This window comes from Mesoplodon densirostris, chromosome 10 (assembly GCF_025265405.1).
Source record: "Mesoplodon densirostris isolate mMesDen1 chromosome 10, mMesDen1 primary haplotype, whole genome shotgun sequence".
NCBI classification, from domain to species: domain Eukaryota; kingdom Metazoa; phylum Chordata; class Mammalia; order Artiodactyla; family Ziphiidae; genus Mesoplodon; species Mesoplodon densirostris.
The window spans coordinates 40,004,661-40,029,278 of NC_082670.1; the positions used below are offsets into that span (position 1 = coordinate 40,004,661).

Sequence of the window (24,618 nt, forward strand, 5' to 3'; positions counted from 1 at the left end):
CAGATCAGTTTGGGGAGAATTAACTTCTTAACATGCTCAAGTCTTTCAATCCATTAACATGGTATATCTCTCCATTCATTTAGATTTTCTTCAGTCTGTCTCAACAATGTTTTGTTATTTTTAGTGCAATATCTTTTGTTAAATTTATTCCAGAGTATTCTAATGGTATTTTAAATGGAATTGTTTTTATTTAATTTTATTTTCTAATTGTTTTCTTCTAGGATATTAAAAATCATTGATTTTTAGCCCTTTAAATTAAAATGTAATGAATATACAATAAAAATGCACAGATTTTAGATATTCAGTTCATTGAGTTTTTTTGTTTTTTTTTGTTTTTTTTTTCCTTTTTTTTTTTTTTTGCGTTATGTGGGCCTCTCACTGTTGTGGCCTCTCCCGTTGCGGAGCACAGGCTCCGGATGCGCAGGCCCAGCGGCCATGGCTCACGGGCCCAGCCGCTCCGCGGCATATGGGATCCTCCCAGACCGGGGCACGAACCCGTATCCCCTGCATCGGCAGGCGGACTCTCAACCACTGCGCCACCAGGGAGGCCCGTTCATTGAGTTTTGACAATTGCATACTTCTATATAATCACTGCCTAAAACAGGAGATAAAACATTTTTATCCCCCTGGGATGTTTTTTCCTGCCCTTTTCCAGCCAATTCTTTCCCCAGCGTTCCTACAACCACTGTCAGATTACTATCACCACAGGTTTGTTTGGTCTGTATTTAGATTTTATAGAACTGTATTTCTGTAATATACACTTTTCAAAATGACTAGCTTCTTTCACTTATAATGTTTTTAGAATTTATCCATATTGTTGCACATATCACTAATTTATTTTATTGTTGAGTAGTATTCCATTGCACAAATATACCATTATTTATCTATTTTCCTTTTGACACTTGGGCAACTTCCAGCTTGGGGTTATTATGAATAAGGCTGTTGTAAACATTCTTTTGTTAAGTTTTTGTGAACATTTGTCTTAACTTCTGTTGGGTAAATGCCTAGGAGTGGAATTGCTGGGTCATAGGCTAGATCTGCCTAACTTAATAAGAATTTTCCAAAAGGTTCTTTGGAGTGGTGTTTCATTGTACAACCAGCACACAACCATTGTATCAGAGTTTCATTTGCTCCACAGCATAGTCAACATTTGCTGTTGTAAGTCTTTTTCATTTTATTCATTCTAATGAGTGTGACATTGTATCTCATTGTAGTTTTAATTTATAGTTACCTAATAATGATCTTAAACATTTTTCTGTGTGCTTGTTGGGCATTTTTGTCTTATTTTGTGAAGCATCTGTTCAATTATATTTTACATTTTTTAAAATTGGGGTGTTTTTTGTTTTATTGTTGATTTCTGTAAATATAAAAATACATCTTGGATACCAATCATTTGTTTTTTATATATGATGCCTTGTCTATTAATTTTCTTAATGATGTCCTTTAACAAGCAGAAGTTTTAAGTTTTGATGATGTCTATTTTGGGAGGCTTTTTTTTAATGCTAATTAAAAAAAAACATTTATTTATTTATTTACTTACTTTTGGCTGCATCGGGTCTTAGTTGCGGTATGCAGGATCTTCTGTTGCAGCTGTGGGCTCCTCTCCAGTTGTGGTGCAAGGGCTCTGTAGTTGTGGCGTGCAGGCTTAGTTGCCCTGCGGCATGAGGGATCTTACTTCCCTGACCAGGGATTGAACCCTTGCCCCATGCAGGGGAAGGGCAGAGTCTTAACCACTGGACCACCAGGAAAGTCCCAATTGTTAGGTTTTCTTGAAATGTCTCTATCTCTGACGGTATTCCATTTCTGAAGCAGACAGGAAAAAAATCCTCGTCAGGTGAGAAGGGCTAGAACCACATAGAGGTAAATGTAGTGACGTCAAAGTAGGTGGAGGCATGGGCCAAAACTTGTGACTAGCCCCCTGGAAGGGATGAGTAAGCATGTTTGATTCCCTAGCTCTGTTAAAAAATTTACCCTCAGGCCTGCTGTGGAACTTGAAATATATTTATTAGAGCTTTACCCTACAGGACTTTTGGAAAATTGAACATTTTTAGTAGAATGACGTATTTGTTAGGATTAATTTATTTGATTTAAATCTACTAGCACCCATTATCACCTAAGGAAGCGTAGCCACTTCTCAAGAATTATCTCCTTTCCCTCTGTTAAGTATACTGTCTGGGACATATGGGCAATGAATGAATGAATTACAGGTCAGGCAACTTTTATTAAAGGTGTGGTAGGTAACTTCTCATATGGCCCCCAGTGATCCTTGCATCCTGCTATTCGTGCCTTTGTGTAACCCCCTCCCACATTGAGTCAGGCTGACTTAACGTGATCAGTAGAAAGCTATGGAACCGATAAAGTGTGACTTTCAAGGCTAGGTCATAGAAGGCATTGCAGTTCAGTCTTGGGATATTGTACTGTTCTTTGTGGGAGGAATCCAGCCACCATGGCATGAGGATGCTCAAGCAGCCCCATGGAGAAGTCCACACAGAAAGGTGGACTTCCAACTAGAAGGGGATCCTCCTACTCCAGTCACGCCTTCAGTTGACTGCAGCCCCAGCCAACATCTGACTGCAACGTTATGAGAGACACCACACCAGAACCACTCAGCCAAGCTACTCCAGGATTCTCACCCCATAGAAACCATGAGAAATTAGAAATGATTCATGTTTTAAGCTACTATGTTTTGGGGAGCAAAAGGTAACAAATACAAAAGCAAAGATCAGAAGCAGAAGGTGCTCCTGGGGGACTTAATGGGATGGACAAGGTAGTCCTGGGAGGCGGGAGGAGTGAGAGGCATGTTAAGGGAGCAGGGTGGAGTAAGGAACCTGGGAAAACCAGTTTTCTGTGTTTTATTTGCCATTTCATCCAGGATTGGCTCTAAAAAGTTGCTACAGATGATCTCCAAAATGTGTAATCAGGAGAATGCTGTGTGATCTTCATTCAGAAGACTGATTTTAGGTGTGTCATAGGGGATATTCCTATAGACAGGTGAGTCTCATTCCATACGGGGCAAGTGATTGAGCTCTCTACTAAAGGTCAGGTTCTAGAAGGGCAACAGCTGTTCTTCCATTAACAATTTTTTTTTTTTTTTTTGAGATGTGTCTGTGTCAGGTCCTGGGATAACTGCTGAGCAAGATAAGCAATGATAGGTGAGACAGAGACCCTGCCTTCAAGAAATCTGAAATATGAGATTGGCAAGAAAACAATGACAACAGTATGTGACAAATAATGTAACAAAGCAGGACAAACCTAGGCCAGTAGGAAGCATAAAGGCAGTTAGGAGGGCTTTTAACCTGCGTTCTGAAGAATATAAATAAATATAATTTGGTCTCTGGGTGGGAGTAGAGGGACAATGGAATGTGTGAGGGTCTTGGAAGACAAGTCCTCCAGACAGCAAGGAAGCATGTTCAAAGACTTGCAAGGCTGTCTGGAGGTTCAAGAAACCATAGTTAGTTCAAAAAAAAGAAACCACAGGTAGTTCAGAATGACTATAGAGTAAGGTCGGCAGGGGCCAGCTCTTGGCAGGGTATTGTATTTCCTGGTAGAATTTGGATTTTACCTTCTTCAAATCACTGAGGAGCAACTGTAGGTGTTTCCTTTTTTGTTTGTTTGTTTGTTTTTGGCCTTGCCACATGGCTTGAGGGATCTTAGTTCCCCGACCAGGGATAGAACCTGTGTCCCCTGCAGTGGAAGCGTGGAATCCTAACCACTGGACCACCAAGGAATTCCCCAAAATAGACTTTTTTTTCCTTATTTTATTTGTTTATTTTTTGGCCGCACTGCGCGACCTGCAAATGTAGGTGTTTAATCAAGGCCATGACTTACTCAGATCTTCATTTGGGAAGGATTCCTCTTGCTGCAGTGGGTGAATGGGGCTGAACAGGGCTGGATGGGAGCCAAGAAGAACACTGTTTAAGCAAGAGGGAGAGTCCTAATGAAGTAATGGCAGAGGGCAAAGAGGGAAGGGGTTGAGGATGTCCAGAAGGCAGAAGCATTGGAGTTTATTATCAATGGGATGGAAGGTAGGAGATACATTGATTCCCAGCTTTCTGGCTTAGGCACCTGAAGAGTTATCTTACTCTTTACTATGGTCATAGGGAAACAGGCAACATTTTACATATTAATTTTTTCTTATAGGACTTTCAGAGAAGAATTTAACTGGAATAATGTTAATAAGTACAATTATTTTATGAATTTAAATCTAGTATTTACCCATTATCTTCCAGGAAAGGGTGCAATTCTTTGGTTAATGTTTCCTTTTTTTAAAAATTTATTTATTTTAATTTATTTTATTTTTGGCTGCGTTGGGTCTAAGTTGCGGTGCGCAAGTTTCTCATTGCAATGGCTTCTCTTGTTGCAGAGCACGGACTCTAGGTGCGCAGGCTTCAGTAGTGTGGCGTGAGGGCTCAGTAGTTGTGGCACACAGGCTTAGTTGCTCCACAGCGTGTGGAACCTTCCTGGACCAGGGCTCGAACCTGTGTCCCCTGCATTGGCAGGAGGATTCTTAACCACTGCACCACCAGGGAAGTCCTGGTTAATGTTTCCTGAATGAAGAAAAATTAATTATTACTATTAAGGCAAGGGATCTGGGAGCGATCTAGTGAGTTCTTGCAACTAAAGAGGCCCACAAAAGGTGGAGAAGGAATTAGAAACCAACAGAAGACCTCCATCCATCTAGTCAATCAACATTTACTGAGCTCTTATTTTGGACAAAGCCCTGTGCTAGGAGGTGGAGATATCCAGGTAAATGAGACACAGTGCTTGCCTTCAAAGATGTGACAGTTTAACTTGCTTATTATCTTTACTCTGGTGTGCTGAAGCCTGGAATGCCATGTGCAATTCTGCTCTCTACCTTATGAAAGTGGCAGACGGTATGGTGTAGCTCTCTAGCCACTGGTGTAATTGTACTCATACAACTTTTCTGGGAAGCCTTTGACGAAAAGCAGCAAGAGCCATAAGTGTGTTCCTACCCCCCTTATCCGCCTCTGGGAAATTATCTTGAGGAACTATCTGAGTCAGAGACAAGAAGTTATGTACAGGGATGTTTGTTGCTGTTCTAATGAAACAGAGGATACAACCTAAGCTTCTAACAGCAGGGAAATGGTAAAATTGATGGTTCATCCCTATGATGGACTATTGGGTAGTAATTAGAAATGGTATTTAAAAAAAAATCCTTAATGACGTGGAAAAGACCAGAAAAAAAAGCAGGATACAAATCTCTACAGAATGTGCTCAAAGATATCCATAATTTAGGGTTTTTTTTTTTAAGTCAAGTGTCATTCCCCTCACATCCCCCCCCCATAAGTTAGTTTTTTTTAATTAAAAAAATACTATGGGGACTTCCCTGGTGGTGCAGTGGTTAAGAATCCGCCTGCCAATTCAGGGGACATGGGTTTGATCCCTGGTCCGGGAAGATCCCACGTGCCACGGAGCAACTAAGCCTGTGCGCCACAACTACTGAGCCTGCGCTCTAGATCCCATGAGCCACAACTACTGAAGCCTCCGCGCCTAGAGCCTGTGCTCCACAACATGAGAAGCCACCGCAATGAGAAGCCTGCACACTGCAACAAAGAGTAGCCCCTGCTTTCCGCAACTAGAGAAAGCCCACGCGCAGTAACAGAAACCCAGTGCAGCCAAAAATAAATAAAATAAAAATACTATGTTTTTTTTCAAATTTTTGACAGTGGGCATATTAAAGTATTTCTACGATCAGAACTTTTGGCTTTATCTTTCTTTTTTTTAAATTAGAGACATATGGCAGAGGAGAAGGCTAGAAAGACAAGCAAAATGACCAAGATTTTGGGAATTCTGTCGCATGAAGATTGACTAAAACTAACTGAAATTCCATATCTTATGTGTCAAGGGCTTAGTGAAATGTCAATAACATTACAGGCATACCTTGAAGATATGGCTGGTTCAGTTCCAGACCATGCAATAAAGCAAATATTGCAATAAAGCAGGTCACAGGAATTTTTGGTTTCCTATGGCATATGTTTATACTATACTGTAATCTATTAAGTGTGCGATAGCATTATGTCTAAAAAAATGTATATATCTTAATTTTAAAGTACTTCATTACTAAGAAATGCTAACCATCTTCTGAGCCTTCAGCAAGTTGTGGTAGTAACTTCAAAGATCACTGCTCATAGGATAATGAAAAAGTTTGAAATATTTCAAGAATTACTAAAATGTGACACAGAGACAAGAAGTGAGCAAATACTGTTGGAAAAATTGCAATTGGATAAAAGTTGCTCAGTGCAGGGTTGCCACAGACCTTCAATTTGTAAAAAACAAAGCAAAGCACAATAAATTGAGGTATGCCTGTAGTTACAATGTATCGAGTGAGTACTATGTGCCAGGTGCCACATGAGTTTATTATCTCTATCTTACAGGGGTAAATAAATTATGTAAATGAGATTCTAACCTAGGTTTGTTTGGTTTCAAATCCTCATCTTTTCTGACAATGCTAAATATAAGCAAATTCAAAAAAGGGTAATAAGCAATTCACAGACAAATCCTGCACATGATTTTCAGCACGTCCAGGGCATCGGCATGGTACCTAGGTTTGGTCTGGGCTGCTGAGAACTTTCACAAGTAATACTCCCTTTTCCTTGCTGGAGGGCATCTGGCTGTATGTATATCCTTCCCTGGAGAATCTGTTTGACACCACAATATATCCTCCTCCTTTACTGCCCAAAATGATGATGCCTTATGATTTGCATTGTGTGTACACATACACACACGTACACACACACATACTCTCTCTCTTTCCTGGCCCTCCTGTATACCTGAAAAGGAAGCATTTACTTTTTTGCACCAATAAAGGAATGCAGAATAAACATCTGTTCTTTCAATGTACTACATGCCTCAGCCCATAAGACGTCCAGAGCTTCTGGATATCAATGCGCCGCGCCCCCCGCCCCGTTTCCCTGCAGTGCTTAATCCAGGCATCTCAGGTTGCGCTCTCCGTTGCGTTTAACTGCATCCCACCTTTACCTCTAGACCTTCCCCCTCACCCGCTCCCAGATGGATGGGCAAAGCCAAGGCCCGGGCGCCGTGACCCTGGGCAAATCCTCGCTTCCCCTCCTCAGCGGAGCTGGGCGGCCCGTCACCCGCATCCCCTTTCCCCCGGCTGTCTCCCAGCGCGCCTCACCATCCCCACCTCTACGCTATTGGCGTAGAGGCCACCTCCAGTCGCGCGGCCCTCTCATTCCATACGCTCGTTTACGCCGCGCGGAATGGGAGGGCACGATTCCCGAACGCGGCCTGCGCTGCGAGCGCGTGGCCGTCCGGTAGGCCGGCGCGGCTTTACGCCCTTGACGCAGCGCGCCCAAGATGGCGACGCAGTCGTCGTCCGGGGTGGCGGCGGCAGAGGGGGCGGCGGCCGTGGCGGCAGCGGCGACGGCAGCCGTGACGGCGACGGCGCGGGGCCTGGGCCGGGGGAAATGAGGCGGCCGCGGCGGGCCAGCGGCGGAGCCGTGTAGCGGAGAAGCGGCACCCCTTCCCTGCTTCCCTTGGCCGAGCCGGGGGCGCGCGCGCGCGCGGCCGTCTGGAGCGGACTCCCCACCCTCGACTCCCGCGACCCGCACCTCACCCCCATCCGGGCCCGGAGGATGATGAAGCTCAAGTCGAACCAGACCCGCACCTATGACGGCGATGGCTACAAGAAGCGGGCCGCGTGCCTGTGTTTCCGTAGCGAGAGTGAGGAGGAGGTGAGGCGCCGGGCCGGGCGGGCCTGGGGTCCCCGGGGTCGGTGGCCGCCTCGGGCCGAGGCGCGGGGGGCGCGGCCGCTGGAGAGGGTTTGCCCGGGCCCCGGGTTGGGCCGCTCCTCTCGGACCCAATGAAGTTCCGACGGAATTTCCTGAGGCGAGGAAGAGGAGGAAGGAAAGAGGACGGTGGGCGGAGGGGAAGTGGGTCTGAGCGTGGCCATGCGGCACGGGCCGGGCGGGCGGCTGGGGCACTTCGGAGCGGGCCGCCTGTCACTGGGGAGAGTGGCGGCGGGTAGAAGGCAGTGGGTGGGAAGAGCGTGTGGCTTTCGGTCCAGGCCTGCAGCTTTGGATCCAGAAAGGGCAGCTCCGCACTTGTCAGCCCAGCACATGTGTGTAGAGGCCTCCGTTCACGAGGCGCGGGCCGGCCCTTTGTGACAGAGAAAGAGTCCACTTCATTGGCAGGTTGGGGGTTTGCCGAGGGATTATGTGCGTCTGTGAGCCGGAGTGGGGGTGTCTTAGGAAGATTTAGGGCGTTGTGCAAAAGCCAAAGCCAGTTGTTTATTTTACACTGCTCTGGGTAGCCCTTAGGCTGTAGCCTGAGAAGAAAGGACATTTGATTAGATAATCTTAGTGTGTTGAAAATTTTTCATTTTAATTGGGAAGGCCAAAAGCGGTATTTAAGATCTTTGCCCTGACATTCCTCCCCTGCCCTATAGGAAGGCCTTTAGGATTAAATTTGCTTGCAGAATAGAAATGCTTAAAATCAGTTTCTTTTTGCGTAGGGTACTTAAAAAAATCTCAGCTCCTCACAGCCGTTTCTGTGGTGATAAAGGGAATTCAGAGAAGGCAAATGTTTTGTAAATCCTCACAGAATAGCTGCTTTGGAAATTCATAAGATGCCTGTGGGAACGCGTTTCTCTCATGTGTACGGTGGTAAAATGGCAGTTAAACTGGAAACAATAAAGGACAGTGAAATTCAATATGCTGTATTCCGGCATTCAGCAGTGGGCTATCGTGGCAGGGCTGCAAGTACAGTACATCGTGTTGAAATGGGGAGAAAAGAACTTGACCCGTTAGTTATGAAAAGAAGTTGTGATGAAAGACACAGATGGGTTGCCAGAGTTGCTGTCCAAAGATATTTAGGAGGAAGTGGGAATTTATTGCCTGAAAAAAAAAAGTTAAAAGCACTGTAATTGTGCTGTTGAGAGATTTTGTGTGTTCCCGTTCAGTAGGAAACTGCATTTGGAAATGTATACTTTTGTCCTAGAATATATTGTAAAAGTCCTCAAAACACATGCATTGTAATAGCCTGTTACGCAGGGCCTTGCTGTAAATTATGTACTTGTTTTGGAATATATGCTTGAGTAAAGTAAAATTATTGGCGATGTTTACTGCTCCAGAGGCTTTGTTCTCTTTATTGTCATATCATATTATGGGAAATCAGATGAGATGACAGGCTGTTAACTGGAGGGAAAACTAATTAGCATAATAACATGTCTTACTATAACATTATGGTTAAATCTGTGAGCACCCCAATTATAAGTAGAAGGGTGTATAATTTACTTGTATGAATGATGCAAGACTTTGTTAAAAAAATCATACTAGAAATTGAGAACACGTGAGTATTTTGGGTAAGTTGGAAACCCTTTATAGATCATAAGCAAAGTAATAAAGACTTGATTTTCCATTTTCTGTTAAAGTTTTATTATGTACTGGTACAAGCAGCATCAGTGTTAAAACATTTGACTGATCATGGAGTTTACTGAATTTCTTTTTGAACATTGGTTAATGAGCAGAAGATTGATGCATATCTTTCGTTCAGATTCAGTAGATGTTACAGCTAAAGCCTAGGAAGAATAAGAAAATAATGAAATGGAACCTATTTTAGATTTGTTCAGTTAAGCAAATATGTATTAAGAGCCTATTGTATAGGCTCTTTTGTGTGTTCTATACAGAATGCTGTATAGGTGCAGCATTCTGTAATGTGGGATTTAAAGATTTACGTCCCTCCCTGCCCCCAAAAGTTGAGTAGCTATCCTCCCTTAATTGGGAGGGATTTTGGACCACAAAATAATCTCTAGGGTGCCATTCAACTCTCAGATTATATAATTATGTTGGAAGGGAAGTAATTTGTTAGTTCCCGGAGAACTTTTATGTTCTCAATAGTAGTGCTAGAAACTGGAAGTATTAGCTGCCACACATTGTGGGAATGTGAAATTCAAACTCAATAGGACATTCAACCCAATTTTATTTTTTAATGAGCACTAATGGCTTTAATCAAGATAGAATACGTTACAGAATACTATTAGCATTAATACAACAATAACGTAAGTATGAATAGGACCCTGATTTATAAATTTAGTTAACCAGTGTCAGGAAACGTACTTACAATGTAAAGAAAAAGAGATGGAAAGTATTAGCAGATAACAGACCATGAGTCAAACCTTCTAACATTCCATTTTTCCAGCCCCAGAAAATTTTATTTATAGGCCAGCAGTGATAGCAGCTATAATACTGATTCAGGTTAGGGTGTGTGAACATATCCAGCAAATTTACTGAGCAAGTTTATTGAGCACTCACCAAGTGTCAGGTTCTGTGATACAGTTAAAAGGAGACAGACAGTGAGGGAGCTTAGAGGCTAGTGGGACAGACTAAACAACATGATGAAAATGAGTTCCCTTTCCTTCAAACCTCTGGCTGCTTTTCCTGTTGATAAGCAAGCATCAACAGCAGGAAAATCCCCCTCCTTAGACGTTTTACTAATTATGGTGACACATTTTGATAAATTAATATCTTTAGGTTGGGGCAATCCTGATAACTAACATTTCTTTTCTTTTTTAAAAAAATAAGTTTATTTATTTATTTTTGGCTGTGTTGGCTCTGTTGCTGCGCGCGGGCTTTCTCTAGTTGTGGCGAGTGGGGGCTACTCTTCATTGTGGTGCATGGGCTTCTCATTGCGGTGGCTTCTCTTAATTGCAGAGCACGGGCTCTAGGCACGCAGGCTTCAGTAGTTGTGGCTTGCGGGCTCTAGAGCGCAGGCTCAGTAGTTGTGGTGCACGGGCTTAGTTGCTCCGCAGCATGTGGGATCTTCCCGGGCCAGGGCTCGAACCCGTGTCCCCTGCATTGGCAGGTGGGTTCTTAACCACTGTGCCATCAGGGAAGTCCAACTAACATTTCTTACAGTGCTTTAAACCTGATGTACTGTGTACAGTCTCTTGCCCAGCCTCTGTTTTAACCACTTGGTGCCCTGAACACTTGCTTTTACTCTGTGAGCTGCTGGGCCTGACTGGCCCCGGAGCATGTGGCCTCCCAGCCAGTCATGTGCTTACAAAGAATCAGTTATATTTATCCGTATATCTGTTTATGTTCATTGTACTTGTTATTGTAGTTATGCAGTGTAATTAAATATGACGTCAGCTGGTGAAATTTGAGTTCAAAAAGAATGGTTTTGTGAGAAGTATTTCAAATGCTTTGGAATGGTTTTGTGAAAAGTATTTCAAATGCTTTGGAATAATTTCAAGTCACTGAAAAAAATTGCTGCTCAATTAATATGGAATAGTATACTGAAATAGATGGAGAGGGAGGGAGTTTTAAAAGTCTAGAAGGACTCTGCACATAGATAACTTCATGAATGTTTTCAGATTTTTCTTTGTTTTTAAATATTTATTTATTTGGTTGTGTCGGGTCTTAGTTGCAGCAGGTGGGCTCCTTAGTTGTGGCATGTGAATTCTTAGCCGTGGCATGCATGTGGGATCTAGTTCCTGGACCAGGTATCGAACCCGGGCCCCCTGCATTGGGAGCGTGGAGTCTTAACCACTTGCCACGAGGGAAGTCCCAGGTTTTTTTTTTCTTCATAGAAACTAAGTTGGGTGATACGACATTCATCTTTGTCATGTCATTCACCTTGGGCCTTCCTAAAGCACTTCCAGTGAAATTTTCCCTCTTCCCCCATTCCTTTCCTTCTTTGGAGCCTCCGTGCTTACAGAAAGTGAGAGATACTAGGGGTGGGATTGCTTGTACTCTCTGTGCCCTCTCCGGACTGGGGGTAGGGGAGTGTAACACAGGCATTTTAGACAGTTGGAGTATCTAGCAATGTGCAGTACTCTTAGAAAGGCTGGTGATACTGACTATACATTGGATGGCATCACAGTGCCTGGGAAAGTTGAAGTTGCTCCTGAGGGGTCTGTGTTTACTGAGGGAGAAAAGTGAGTACTGATAGGATCATCTCAGTTAGATTTCCCTGTGCATTAAAACTGTTTTTAAAAGGAAAGGACAAAAGTGTCCTTAAAGGTCTTAGGTTTGCTTGTTGAGCTTTTCCATCAGGAGCCCTGCATCTCTTGGCATGGGGCTCCTGGTTCTCATTTTCTCAGATCCTTGAGCTCACTAGGTTGGATGAGAAGATGATTGACATCGAAGCTCCTCAGTGAGTGGAGTCTCTGGTGGCCTGAGTGTCAGTAAAAATGCCCCAGAGGAGCAGATGGAAGGACGTCCCTGCCGCCTATACCTTCCCCCAGGCTCTAGAGTGGGGAGTAAGGCTCAGGTGGCAATCCCAGGGGCGAAAACCATGATGAAGGGTTTCTAGTCGATCCCAGGCTGGTTGGGGAGTCATTTTTCAGCATATCTTGGTCGTGTACAGTATTACATTGTTCTAGGATCACCATGTGTGCATGGATCCAGTCATCTGACTGGACATTTCTGATCCTCATTTCTCTAAATCTTTTCTGAGGCTTTGTGTGCGTGCGTGTGCACGTGCACACACACACACACACACACACATACACCCTTTCCCTTGTGTCTGCCTAATAAATACAGGTTAGTCAGATGTTTTTCCCATTACCTCCTTTTCTGCCTACTTCCCAAGATGTGAATTCTGGTCTGAAATTGTACTGCAGTCTTCATTCTTCTTTTCCACTCCTTGCCCTAATCTGTTGCTTTTGGGTGTGGGTGATTCTCATTTCTCAATAAACAGAGTGTTATGTATATACTGGGTGTGAAGCAGTCTATATTCTTCTTCATAAAATAGTACAAAAAGGAAGGGCCCTTGTTCAAGAATGCATTTGTTTATTCATTCCTTCAGCACACTTTTTTTTCTTTTTTGGCTGCATGGCTTCCGGGGTCTTAGTTCCCCAACCAGGGATGGAACCCGTGCCGCCTGCAGTGGAAGCGTGGCGTCCTAACCACTGGACCGCCAGGGAAGTCCCTCCACTGTACTATTTTAGCCTAACCCATTATTGCCTCTTGCCTGGATTATTGCTTTGTCTTCCTAACTTGTCTCCCTGCTTCTGCCCTTACCCTCTCGTCTTCACTGCTGCAGCTGGTGGAGTGATTCTTCTGACACAGAAGTCAGGTCCTGTCACTCCTCTGCTCCAGTGGTGTTCTGTCTCAGTAAATCCAAAGTCTTAACCATGATCCTCAGCACTCTGGATGGTCTGGTCCCCTGCCATAGCTCTGACCTCATCTCTCCCCACTCTCCCTCTTACTCATCCCTCTCTTCCAGCCCACTGGCTTCTGTGCTGTTTCTCCCCCATATTATCTGCATGGCTCGCTCCTTCACTTGAGGTCTTTGTTTAATTTTCACCTTATCAGACAGGTCTTTAATGATCACCATGTATAAGATAACACCAGTCCATTGTGCATCTCTTATGCTTTTTTTTCTTGGCAGCACCTGTCGCCGTCAAGACATGCTATGTATTCACCTATATATTGTCTGTTTCCTCTCAAGTGAATGCAAGCTAGTCCCCGAGGATAGGAATTTTTGTCTCTTTTGTCTGTTTTATTCACTTCCGTGTCCTCAGTGCTTAGAACAGTAGTAGATGCTCAGTATTATTTGTTGACTGTGTGAATGAGTGAATGAACACATAGTCCCTACTTTCAAGAAGCTTGCAGTCTAGTGGAGGAGCTGAAAATAACCAAAATATACCGAATGCTAGTGTCTACCAATAATGTGTTGGTATATAGGTTTCAGAGAAGTCTCCCAGTTCTTTTCTTATTTCCAGTCTTAGTGACAGGGTGTCTGATAATCTTGAGTATCAGCCTATCGAAAGTATGTGTGTATTCGGTTGTAAATACTTTCAGAATCTTATTGGATCGTCCCATCATAGGACATATAGGATTTCTTTCAGATGCTGAACTTGAGGGTCTGTGCCATCTCACAGGATTTGTGTTGGCTAATTGATATAATGTACTGATCCCCAACCCTAGTGGTGCAGTACCTGAGGGAAAAGGATTTTCATTTTGCTCATAGCCTGGAACCTTTTATTAATAAGTAAATAAATGCATCAACAGACTACAATCAAGTAGTAGATACTGTTTTAATGACTTGTTGGTAGTGGTTCATAGTCAACAATGTATGTCAAATCGGTATTCTAAAGTTAATATTAATGTAATTAATTTGAAGATGAAGGTTGATAGGGATGCTCATAAAATTCTCCTGTCATTATTGCTTTGTTCTTTATGTAGGTCAGAGTAAAAGAAACACAATGTAAAGTTTATGGGTGCTGAGTCTAAAGCATTTGATTGATGGTGGTTAACGTGAAACAGAACAAAGAAACCATCATAGGCAAAAAAGATAAGATGTTATGCGGTTAAAAGAAGAATAAAGAATTGAATTTGGAAATAAAGTTCAAACTTAAAATTTAGTAATAAAACATATGCATCTGAGTTTCTGAGTAAAATCCTCACAACACCCAAGAAAACTTCTTGAATCCAGTTTGAGAATTTCTGCCTTAAAGTAACATGGGTGCTTGAGTGTTCACAATGTTTTTCCCAGCCTTCTTGAAGGCTTTGCTTCCTCATCCTTTGAATAGGGAAAAGTGTTTATTCTTATATTCATTCATTCATTTACTCATTTGTTCTACAGAATTTTATTGAGTGCCTACTTCCAGGTTTGACACTGTTCTGGGGACACAGTGATGAACAAGGCGGAATGGAAGTCATTGCTTTTGTGAAGCATCTGATATAAATGCCAGGAGACAGTAAATGAGCAAAAATATCAGTGAACTTGATGATTTTAGGCAGTGGTGGGTGCTGAGCAGAAAGTAAGTGTAGGATGTGACTGAGATTGGGGTGGGGGGGAGTTGGCAAATTTTGATTGGGTGGTCTCTGAAAGGCAAGGTAGAGGGAAGAGCAATTACAGAGGCCCCAAGTGGAGAATGAGCTTGGGAAGGAGGAAGAACTGGAAGCCAGCCAGTATAGCTGGAGATGTTAGAGAGGTGGGAGGGAACCAGATCCTGTGGGGCCTTGTCACCTTTCCAGTTTTCCTGGCTCTCCTTTACCCCGTCCTGCAAAGCCAGCCAGCAAACAAACCAGTAACATCCCGTGAAACCACCTTCCTTCCTTTGAATATGAGGTGTAAAGTGAATAGGATGGTAAAAGAGTTTATGAGAAAAAGCTGTATTTAAGTAATGTCCAGGTGGAGATAAAATAAAGTACTGTAATCTTTTCAAGAGATAAGTCTGAAAGGACCCGAAGTAGAGACCCTAAAGTTTCTTTACACTCTTTTTCGGGTAGTTTACTCAGAAAGACTATCTTTTTTTTTTTTTTTTTTTGGCGGTACGTGGGCCTCTCACTGTTGTGGCCTCTCCTGTTGCGGAGCACAGGCTCCGGACGCGCAGGCTCAGCGGCCATGGCTCACGGGCCCAGCCGCTCCGTGGCATGTGGCATCTTCCCGGACCCGGGCACGAACCCGTGTCCCCTGCATCGGCAGGCGGACTCTCAACCACTGCGCCACCAGGGAAGCCTGAGAAAGACCATCTTGAATAGGTAATATATAGGAACACACTACAAAATTCAAAAGGTACAAAGGATATGGAGTGAAAGGTAAATCTTCCCACCGGTCTTCTCTAGCCACCCCGTTTCTCACCCTCAGTTCTTCTTTCAGAGGTTGTGTGTGTGTGTGTGTGTGTGTGTGTGTGTGTGTGTGTGTGTGTGTAGCAGGCTGTTGCACACAAGTCAGGTAGTTAGCTTATAAAAGTTAGTACTGCAGTGTATTGCTAATAAAAGGTTGGAGGACATTTTTTGTTTAATAGAACAAAGGCTTGCCAATTTTTCCTAGAAATGTATTTGAACCCAGGCCACTCGAGTATGTTTGACTTTTCAACACTTACCTAGTTTTATTGAGGGTTTGGTTACCTTAAATGCCAGGGATTCTTCTAGAGTGGGGAACTGCTGGGAATGGAGTGGTTTTGTGTGTGTGTGTGTGTGTGTGTGTGTAGGTTCAGTTCTTGCGAGGCTGGGGATGTGTTAGCAGTGGGCTGTCACGTGTTAGGAGAGTGCTGTCACGGGGAAGCTAGTTGCCTTCAAGCTCCTGAAAAGCAGCTCAGCAGTCGTCCGAGTCAGACTGGTTTTGCTGATTTCTGAACTCCCATTGTTTAGACTACTCAGAGTTGATTAAGCCATAGTACCTTCCTTCTCAAGGTAATGTATGAGCCTAAATATGATAGGATGCTGTTCGCTTTAGCCATGTGCCTTTGTCCCCAGCTGTGGAATGGGGAGCAGGTAGAATTCTGAGTGGAATTGTGGCTTTTCAGCTCTTCTTGAGACAGGCTGTGAGATAATAGAAAATATATATTGATCTCTGTCCCCGGTTCCTGGCATAGAGCTCCTTAAACGCTTGTAATTTCCTAAGTGACAAGAACACTAGGAGTGCCTCTTATTCTAATATTGGTCTTTGACCTCTGTTCCTGACACAGGGCTCCTGAAACTCTTGTAATTTCCTGGGTGATAGGAGTGTCTTTTGTTCTGACGAGGCAACTCTGGGTGGGCACCTGGATGGCTCCTGGATGAGGACTGGTCACTGGAAAGACCAAGCCATGATTAGAAGCTTGGAATTTTCAGCCCTGCCCCCCGTTCTCTTGAGAAGGGAGATAAGCTGAAAATGGAGTTAATGATTGATCATGCCTATGTAATGAAGCCTCTGTGGGGTTTGGTGAACTTCCAGTGGGCAAACACATCCACACTGGGAGGGTGGTGTACCCAAACTCCATGGGAACAGAAGCTCCTGCATTTCAGGATCCTTCCTGACCTCACCCTATGTATCTCTTCATCTGGCTGTTCATCTGTATCCTTTAATAAGCTGGTAAATGTAAGCAAGTGTTCCCTGAGTTCTGTGAGCCGCTCTGGCAAATTAATGGAACCCAAGGAGGGGGGTGATTGGAACTGCCGATCTATAGCTGGTTGGTCAGAAGCACGTGGGCTTGTGACTGGCATCTGAAGGGGGAGAGGGACAGTCCTGTAGGACTGAGCCCTTAATCTGTGGGATCTTCAGGTAGACACTTTCTCTGGGTAGATAGTGACAAAATTGAGTTAAGTTGTAGGACACCCAGCTAGTGTTGCAGAGACTTGCTTGGTGTGGAAAACCCCACACGTATTTGGTAATCAGAAGTCTTAGAAGTCAAGCATTCTTTTTTTTTTTTTTTGGCTGTGTTGGGTCTTGGTTGCTGCGCGCGGGCTTTCTTTAGTTGCCGTGAGCAGGGGCTACTCTTCGCTGTGGTGTATGGGCTTCTCATTGCGGTGACTTCTATTGTTGTGGAGCACGGGCTCTAGGCGAGCGGGCTCAGCAGTTCTGGCTTGTGGGCTCTAGACCACAGGCTCAGTAGTTGTGGCGCATGGGCTTAGTTGCTCCGCGGCATGTGGGATCTTCCCGGACCAGGGCTCGAACCCGTGTCACCTGCATTGGCAGGCGGATTCTTAACCTCTGTGCCACCAAGGAAGTCCCAGAAGTGAAGCATTCTGTGTGAGCAGTAAAGGAGACTCACAGGGAAGAAATACACAGCAGGGAAGAACTAGGTTTTTCCCTACTCAAGAAGGAAGAAAACTGGATTTTTTTCCTTCTCACAGACCATGCCTTAAACTTCTTTTCTCTCTCTTCCTAACACTCCCCACAAAGTGCCAACCCAGAGCTGGGTATGGGAGGACTTGACAGAAAAAGGTCATCACGTGCAACCTCCTGATTTAATTGGAAATAAAAACAAATTACTGAATGATACACCTATATTCAAGTGTAAGCACCGAAAGTATTGCAAAGCAAACATGAGTGGGTTTTTTCCCTTTTTTTGGACATCTTATCATTTATTTTATTATTTTTTAAAATTTATATTTTTGTTTATTATTATTATTTTTTTGGCTGTGTTAGGTCTTCGTTGTTGCGCGCGGGCTTTCTCTAGTTGCAGAGAGCGGGGGCCACTCTTTGTTGTGGTGCACGGGCTGCTCATTGCAGTGGCTTCTCTTGTTGCGGAGCACGGGCTGTAGGCGTGCGGGCTTCAGTAGTTGTGGCTCACAGGCTCTAGAGCGCAGGTTCAGTAGCTGTGGTGCATGGGCTTAGTTGTTCTGCGGCATGTGGGATCTTCCCGGACCAGGGCTCAAACCTGTGTCCCCTACTTGGCAGGCAGATTCTTAAGCACTGCGCCACCAGGGAAGCCCTGACATCTTATTTTTTAAATTGTGTTCTGCTGCTGCTTTCTTAGTGTAACCAGATTCACAGAAACAGTCCACTTTTGGTTACATATCTGAGGCAGGATAAGAGCATGGTTTTTGTGTGCTTTGTCCAAATATACTTTAAAAAATTGGTAAGCAGTGTAAGATGCTTTTTAACTCCTTTTAAATGGAAAATTAGTAACTCAAGTGTCATAAAGCATTATCTTATGGGGAGGGTGGGAGGAAGGGAGATGCAGGAGGGAGGAGATGTGGGGACATATGTATATGTATAACTGATTCACTTTGTTATAAAGCAGAAACTGACACACCATTGTAAAGCAATTATACTCTAATAAAGATGTTAAAGGGCTTCCCTGGTGGCGCAGTGGTTGAGAATCTGCCTGCTGATGCAGGGGACACGGGTTCGTGTCCCGGTCCGGGAAGATCCCACATGCCGCGGAGCGGTTGGGCCCGAGAGCCATGGCCGCTGAGCCTGCGCGTCTGGAGCCTGTGCTCCGCAACGGGAGAGACCAAAACAGTGAGAGGCCCGCGGACCGCAAAAAAAAAAAAAAAAAAAAAAAAAGATGTTAAAAAAAAGCGCATTATCTTACGTTGTGGTAAGTATTTTGTGAGCACTTCCAAAAAGAGATAAAGACAGTGGATATCTACTCCATATTAAAAAATTATTACAAAAAGAATAAAAATTTAAAGCAAGTAGAAACAAAATGTTATAAAGAGAAGAAGAGTAATATAAACAAAAAAGAAATGATCCCTTAGGTAGACTTTCTTTGTATACAGTTAGTTGATCTCTTTGTTCATAAAAGAGTAAAGTCCTTTTAAAGAACTGCCTGGGGCTTCCCTGGTGGCGCACTGGTTGAGAGTCCGCCTGCCGATGCAGGGGACACGGGTTCGTGCCCCAGTCCGGGAAGATCCCACGTGCCGCGGAGTGGCTGGGCCCGTGAGCCATAGTCGCTGAGCTTGCGCGTCTGGAGCCTGTGCTCCGCAACGGGAGAGGCCACAACAGTGAGAGGCCCGTGTACCGCAAAAAAAAAAAAAAAGAACTGCCTGGAAAATCTTTTCTTTGAGTCTGTTATTTAACACTTCTCTCATTTGCTTTATGAGAGCAGCTTAGCAATGATGAGCAGAAATGGATATGAACTTAGACATACAGTGCTTCTACTTCTATAAGAAGGAGGAAGGATGGTGATGTGTCTTTGAATATTTAAGAATCCTAGTAAAATATGCTATAAGAAAAGTTACATGCTTTTATAAAACACTTTTTATAGTGAGTAGTATGAGCTAATATATTTTAAGTAATGGGAACTTTTGATTATTTAATTTTTCATTTTCTTCTTTGCAGAAATAACTCGTTTACTAGACTTATATTCAGTCATCATTTACTGAGTGTGCTGAGCCCTGACTCAGGGTTTTTATACCTATCGCTGCAATGCTTATTTCTTCCCAGTAGGTTTTGTAGTTTTAGTAGACTGCCTTTAATAATTATAAGACGAGGGACTTCCCTGGTGGTCCAGTGGCTAAGACTCCGTGCTCCCAATGCAGGGGGCATGGGTTCGATCCTTGGTCAGGGAATTAGATCCCGAATGCCTCAACGAAGATCCCGAGTGCTGCAATTAAGAGCCGGCGCAGCCAATCAATCAATCAATAAAATTAAATAAATAAAAAAATAATAAGACGGAACCTTTAGATTTCATTGGTAAAATGAGTTAGGAAGTCTCTGTATGTAATAACTATATTTCTGTGGTATTTTCATGGGTTTGACACTGTTTAAAAAGGAGCTAGCTTGGTATCATCCTTCAGTCAGGCACTCTGAGTGACTTTTTCTTTCAAAAAGGAATTTTTTTGTTTAGTACAAAAGTAATTGTATCTATAAAGAATGCTTCAAACTGAGGGGTTTAAGGTGTGTAGAATACAGAATCCGAGCTCTTGAGGAGCTTTAAACTTTTGCAAGATGCAGTTTAGGTTATAAAATGTAAAATAGAAAAGTGATGGAGAGGAATTTGAAGGAGTCTGTGAAGATGAGGTGGAATATTAGGGACAGTTTTGTGGGGTGTGTGGCACCACACCTAAATGTCTTGGTTGGATTTGAGTAGCTGACAAAGAATATTCCAGATGGGAGACATGGGGCCAGGTAGGCCATGGAAAGTCAGAGGCCTGGATATATAGCCCTTGAAAGCCTGTTTGGCCTAAAGTGTTGTGAGGACCACAAATTGTTGGCTTGTGGCTGTTTTGGGGCTGCAAGATAATTTAAGAATTTTTTTTTTTTTTCGGTATGTGGGCCTCTTACTGTTGTGGCCTCTCCCGTTGCGGAGCGCAGGCTCCAGACGCGCAGGCTCAGCGGCCATGGCTCACGGGCCTAGCCGCTCCGCGGCATGTGGGATCTTCCCGGACCGGGGCACGAACCCGTGTCCCCTGCATCGGCAGGCAGACTCTCAACCACTGCGCCACCAGGGAAGCCCAAGAATTTTTAAAAATTAGTAGCCAACATACTAATATTGAAAATTTTCAAATAAGAAATCTGGTCTTTAGGTTTTTCTTGAAAAATCAGAAGATCCAGCAGCACTGGGCTAGCATTCCTATGTGAGGACTATGGCCAGAGCTGAGTGGTGGCTGCTCTTTGGACTCTCCGCCCCCTTCAGTTGGCCAACATCCCTTATCCCATTCCCTGTTTTCTCTGTGATACCAGGGCCCAGGGTCAGCTGCCATTTATTGTGGTGGCTGAGATGTTCTTGCCTTCTGAAGGTAGAGTTAAGAGGAAGGTCAAATATTTCTCGTACCCTTGTAAATTTCTCTCAAAAGTGGGAAGATGGAAGATAAAAAAGGCTACATGTTTCAAGAAAAATGGGAGAGTGCTGATTTCTTTGTGGAGATGAAAATATTCTTACCTCTTTACTTTGGAAACATGATGTGTCTCTGTCAGAATAATCTGATGGACTTCACACACTTATACCCTGCCTAGGCCCCATATGGTGTCATTTGAGTTTTGGTGTCTGTGGTGGTGAAGAGCTTGGGCCCTGGAGTCAGTCAGGGAGGGAGCCCTGGCTCTTACACTCACTAGTCTGTGATCTTGAGCCAATTACTTTACATCTCTACACGTCATTTCCTCCCATGTAATAATAATACCTTCCTATTTCATTGTAGTGTGGGAAGATGAAGTGAAACTATTTATTATATAGAACACTTAGTCCAGGGGCTGGCACAAGTTAATATTCAGTGTCAGCTATGTAAATATAAAACCAAGAAAAAGGCCATTTCTACTTCTAACTTGGGGTTGTAGTAAATTGTGATAAGAAGATGGTTTGGGGAGTTTCTGAACCTCAGTTGTTTGTATTTGTTTGTTAATTTAGCTAGTGCTTCTTGAGCTGTAGGCACTGTTCTGTGTTCAGTGAACGAGGCCCCGACCTTCACGTTGTTTACAGTCTGACAGTGGAGATAGATAAGCCAGCCATTGCAATATAGTGCGATATTTGGAGTAGAAGGTCTTACAGTAGTTCAGTGATCCTCTGGTTCATCTTCTGGGGCAATTTTAGTGTTAGAAAAGGTACCAGACAGGGCAGACAGAGTACTTGGTGATGGTGAGCCCTGTTCATAGGAGCATGGCACTGTAAGTGGTCCACCATCTTTCCTTCTTCCCTTAGATCATCGTTTATGGAGCAGCTACCATTGATAAGGCAGAAAAGAGGAAAGAGAAGCCTTTCTCTGGATAGAGAAAGCTCTTATCCTCTGCCTGCCTCCCTGCTCTGCCTCCAGTCTGTGCTGGGAGAAAGAGAAGTTAAGAGGGACCAACCCAACCAATGTCTGGCGGGGGTGGGAAAGATACTTTTCCTCCTCATCCCCACGGACTTGAAAACAAAAAGCTCAACAGAGAACCCTACCAATTTTGAACTTTGGAGCCGCTGCTGGAACCAGGAAAATCTTTCAAAATTTAACTTATTTTTTATTTCATGATATTAATACGATGTACCATTAAAAATTTGTACTTCATTGCATGTCTAAGAAATAATTTTAAATGCATGAAAGAAAACCAGTGTGACAACTTATATTTATTTAAAATAATCCCTGTGGCTTGCTTTGCTTTTATAAGTAAACTTTTTTAAGTAGAAATATAATGCTATGGGAGAAAGAAATAGGGAGATGAATTCTTCTTGGGTTTGAGAAGGTGTGTGGCTTGGAAGGACTTGGCAGAGGACTTGATCAGGAGACTTGGGGGATAGCATGCTGTGGTCAGACTGAGCAGAAGAGGTCAAGGGCAGTTGAGGCAATGGCATACACTGGGGAGCCTCTGGAGAAGAGTTTGGGGCTATGGTGCAGGGATTTGGAGTGTACTGAATGATTGACTTTTCTGGCAGAAAATCAGAGAGCATAGAATAATGTTTCTGGAGTCGTTCTGTGAGTAACTTTGGAAGTGGGTGTGTCTCTGGAGAGAGGGTTAAGTGTTTATTATTTCTAGGGTCTCTGGCCCACTCTTCCTTCCTCAGAGCAGTCTCTGCTTTTTGGAGAAAGCCCCTCTTGGAGAGGAAGAAGAGCCCACTTACCACCCCAGAAACCAAATGGGCGGATGTGCTAGCTCCCTTCTCTGATGGGCCTGTGTGGGTACAGGATTCGGACTCCACTAGTTGGCTGCTCAGTGCTTGGAGGCTGGGTTCTGAGGAGGCTGCTGGAGGGCGAGTGGAGGGCAATGGCTATATGCTGACCAGATGTCTGTGTTGTAGACCCAAGCTGTGCCTCTTGCTGCCAGCCCTGGAGTGCCCGTGGTATGGGCCCATCTTCCAAGCCTGGCCCTATAGTCCTTGCCACTCCAATTTTCTGAGCCTTTGATGTTTCTTCCACTACATTCTTTTTGGCTACAGACAGCCAGACTTGGTTTCTGTTCTAGCAACCCAAGAACCCTGTCTAATATACCCCCTGGGTCATTTTTTAAGGTAACCTCCTTACTAATCCAGTGTACCAGACAGATGTCTGTGTCTTGAGTCAGAATTTTCATTTATTTATTTTTCTGGGAGAGCTTTTTCATTTTATTTATGGAGCAGACTTTAACATTCCCCCCCTCCCTTTTTTGTGGTAAAAATTTTTTCATGCTAAAGTTTGTAAAATTTATTTTAAGTGGCCAAAAAATAATCCAGTCAAATTAGAGCAAATGTAACTAACACTGACCTGAACTGATATTTTTATGAAATGCTTACCAGCATCATACCCTCCTACCCTTGATGCTTATGGTTTCTTTTTTTAGAGTTGATCTATAGAATATTTGAGAATGTGTGAATTTTTAATATTTTAAACCTTATGGGTGTCAAGGTCCAGATAAAAAATGAATTTTAAAAATGCAAGCTTATGAAAACTGTAGGATGCTTCTTTTTTATTTTTTAATAAATTTATTTATTTATTTATTTATGGCTGCGTTGGGTCTTCGTTGCTGCGCACGGGCTTTCTCTAGCTGCAGTGAGCTGGGGCTATTCTTTGTTGTGGTGTGCGGGCTTCTCATTGCCGTGGCTTCTCTTGTGGAGCACGGGCTCTAAGGCGTGCGGGCTTCAGTAGTTGTGGCACGTGGGCTCAGTAGTTGTGGGTCGTGGGCTCTAGAGTGCAGGCTCAGTAGTTGTGGCGCACGGGCCCAGTTGCTTCGCAGCATGTGGGATCTTCCCGGACCAGGGCTCAAACCCGTGTCCCCTGCATTGGCAGGAGGATTCTTAACCACTGCGCCACCAGGGAAGCCCTGTAGGATTCTTCTTAAAATGCACATTGTAACCAAGTTCTATCTTGGTTAACAAGAATTTATTGAGTCCTTACTTTATACAAAGCACTATTCTAGGTGCAGTGATGATTTTTAAAACTGTGGACATGTTCCCTAGTCTCCAGGAAGATGCTTTTCTAAACTGATGAATTAAATTTCCTTTAGCCATTTCAGTACAGTTGAACACGTGGCTACTGTGGGTCTTGTGTGGGGTCAGATAGAAAAACTGAAAAGGCAAGACTTAACAGTACATGGAGCAAATAGAAAAAAATGTAGGGAATTCCCTGGTGGTCCAGTGGTTAGGACTTGGCGCTTTCACTGCTGGGGCCCAGGTTCAATCCCTGGTTGGGGAACTAAGATCCCACAAGCTGCGAGGTACCTCCAAAAAACAAAACAAAAAAAGCCGTGTGTTGGAGGTGCATCAGGTTGGAGGCAAAATACTGAAAGAGTCAATCTTGGGCTTTAAGAAATGGATGGAATTTAGATAGATAGGAAGAAGGGGAAAGGGTATGTTAGGAGAAGGGGGCTCACTATGATTGGGGTTGGGAATAGGCTGGTTGCGCACTCGAGACTGAGCGCCTGAGCCTGGGCTGGGGCTAGTGGTGTGGCAGGGTGAAGGGGGAGGTTTATGGTGTAGAACCTTGATTTCAGAGGATGAGGACTTTGGTTTGATCCCACAGTGGGGAACCATAATTGTCCTTCAAAGGGTTGTTGTGGAAAGGCTCGAGATTGGAATGTAGGATAAAC

At 43.8% G+C, this 24,618-nt stretch overlaps 1 protein-coding gene across 4 annotated transcripts in view; it reads left to right on the plus strand.

Annotated features, from left to right (window-relative positions):
- Positions 1–7,336: 7,336 nt before the first annotated feature.
- Positions 7,337–24,618, plus strand: part of NUDT3 (nudix hydrolase 3) — a 98,077-nt gene continuing 80,795 nt past the window's right edge. For all 4 annotated transcript variants that reach the window (XM_060111228.1, XM_060111229.1, XM_060111230.1 and 1 more), the window contains exon 1: positions 7,337–7,715. In XM_060111228.1, the coding sequence (XP_059967211.1) occupies positions 7,617–7,715 (99 nt within the window). In that variant the 5' untranslated portion in view covers positions 7,337–7,616. The remainder of the gene's footprint in view (positions 7,716–24,618) is intronic.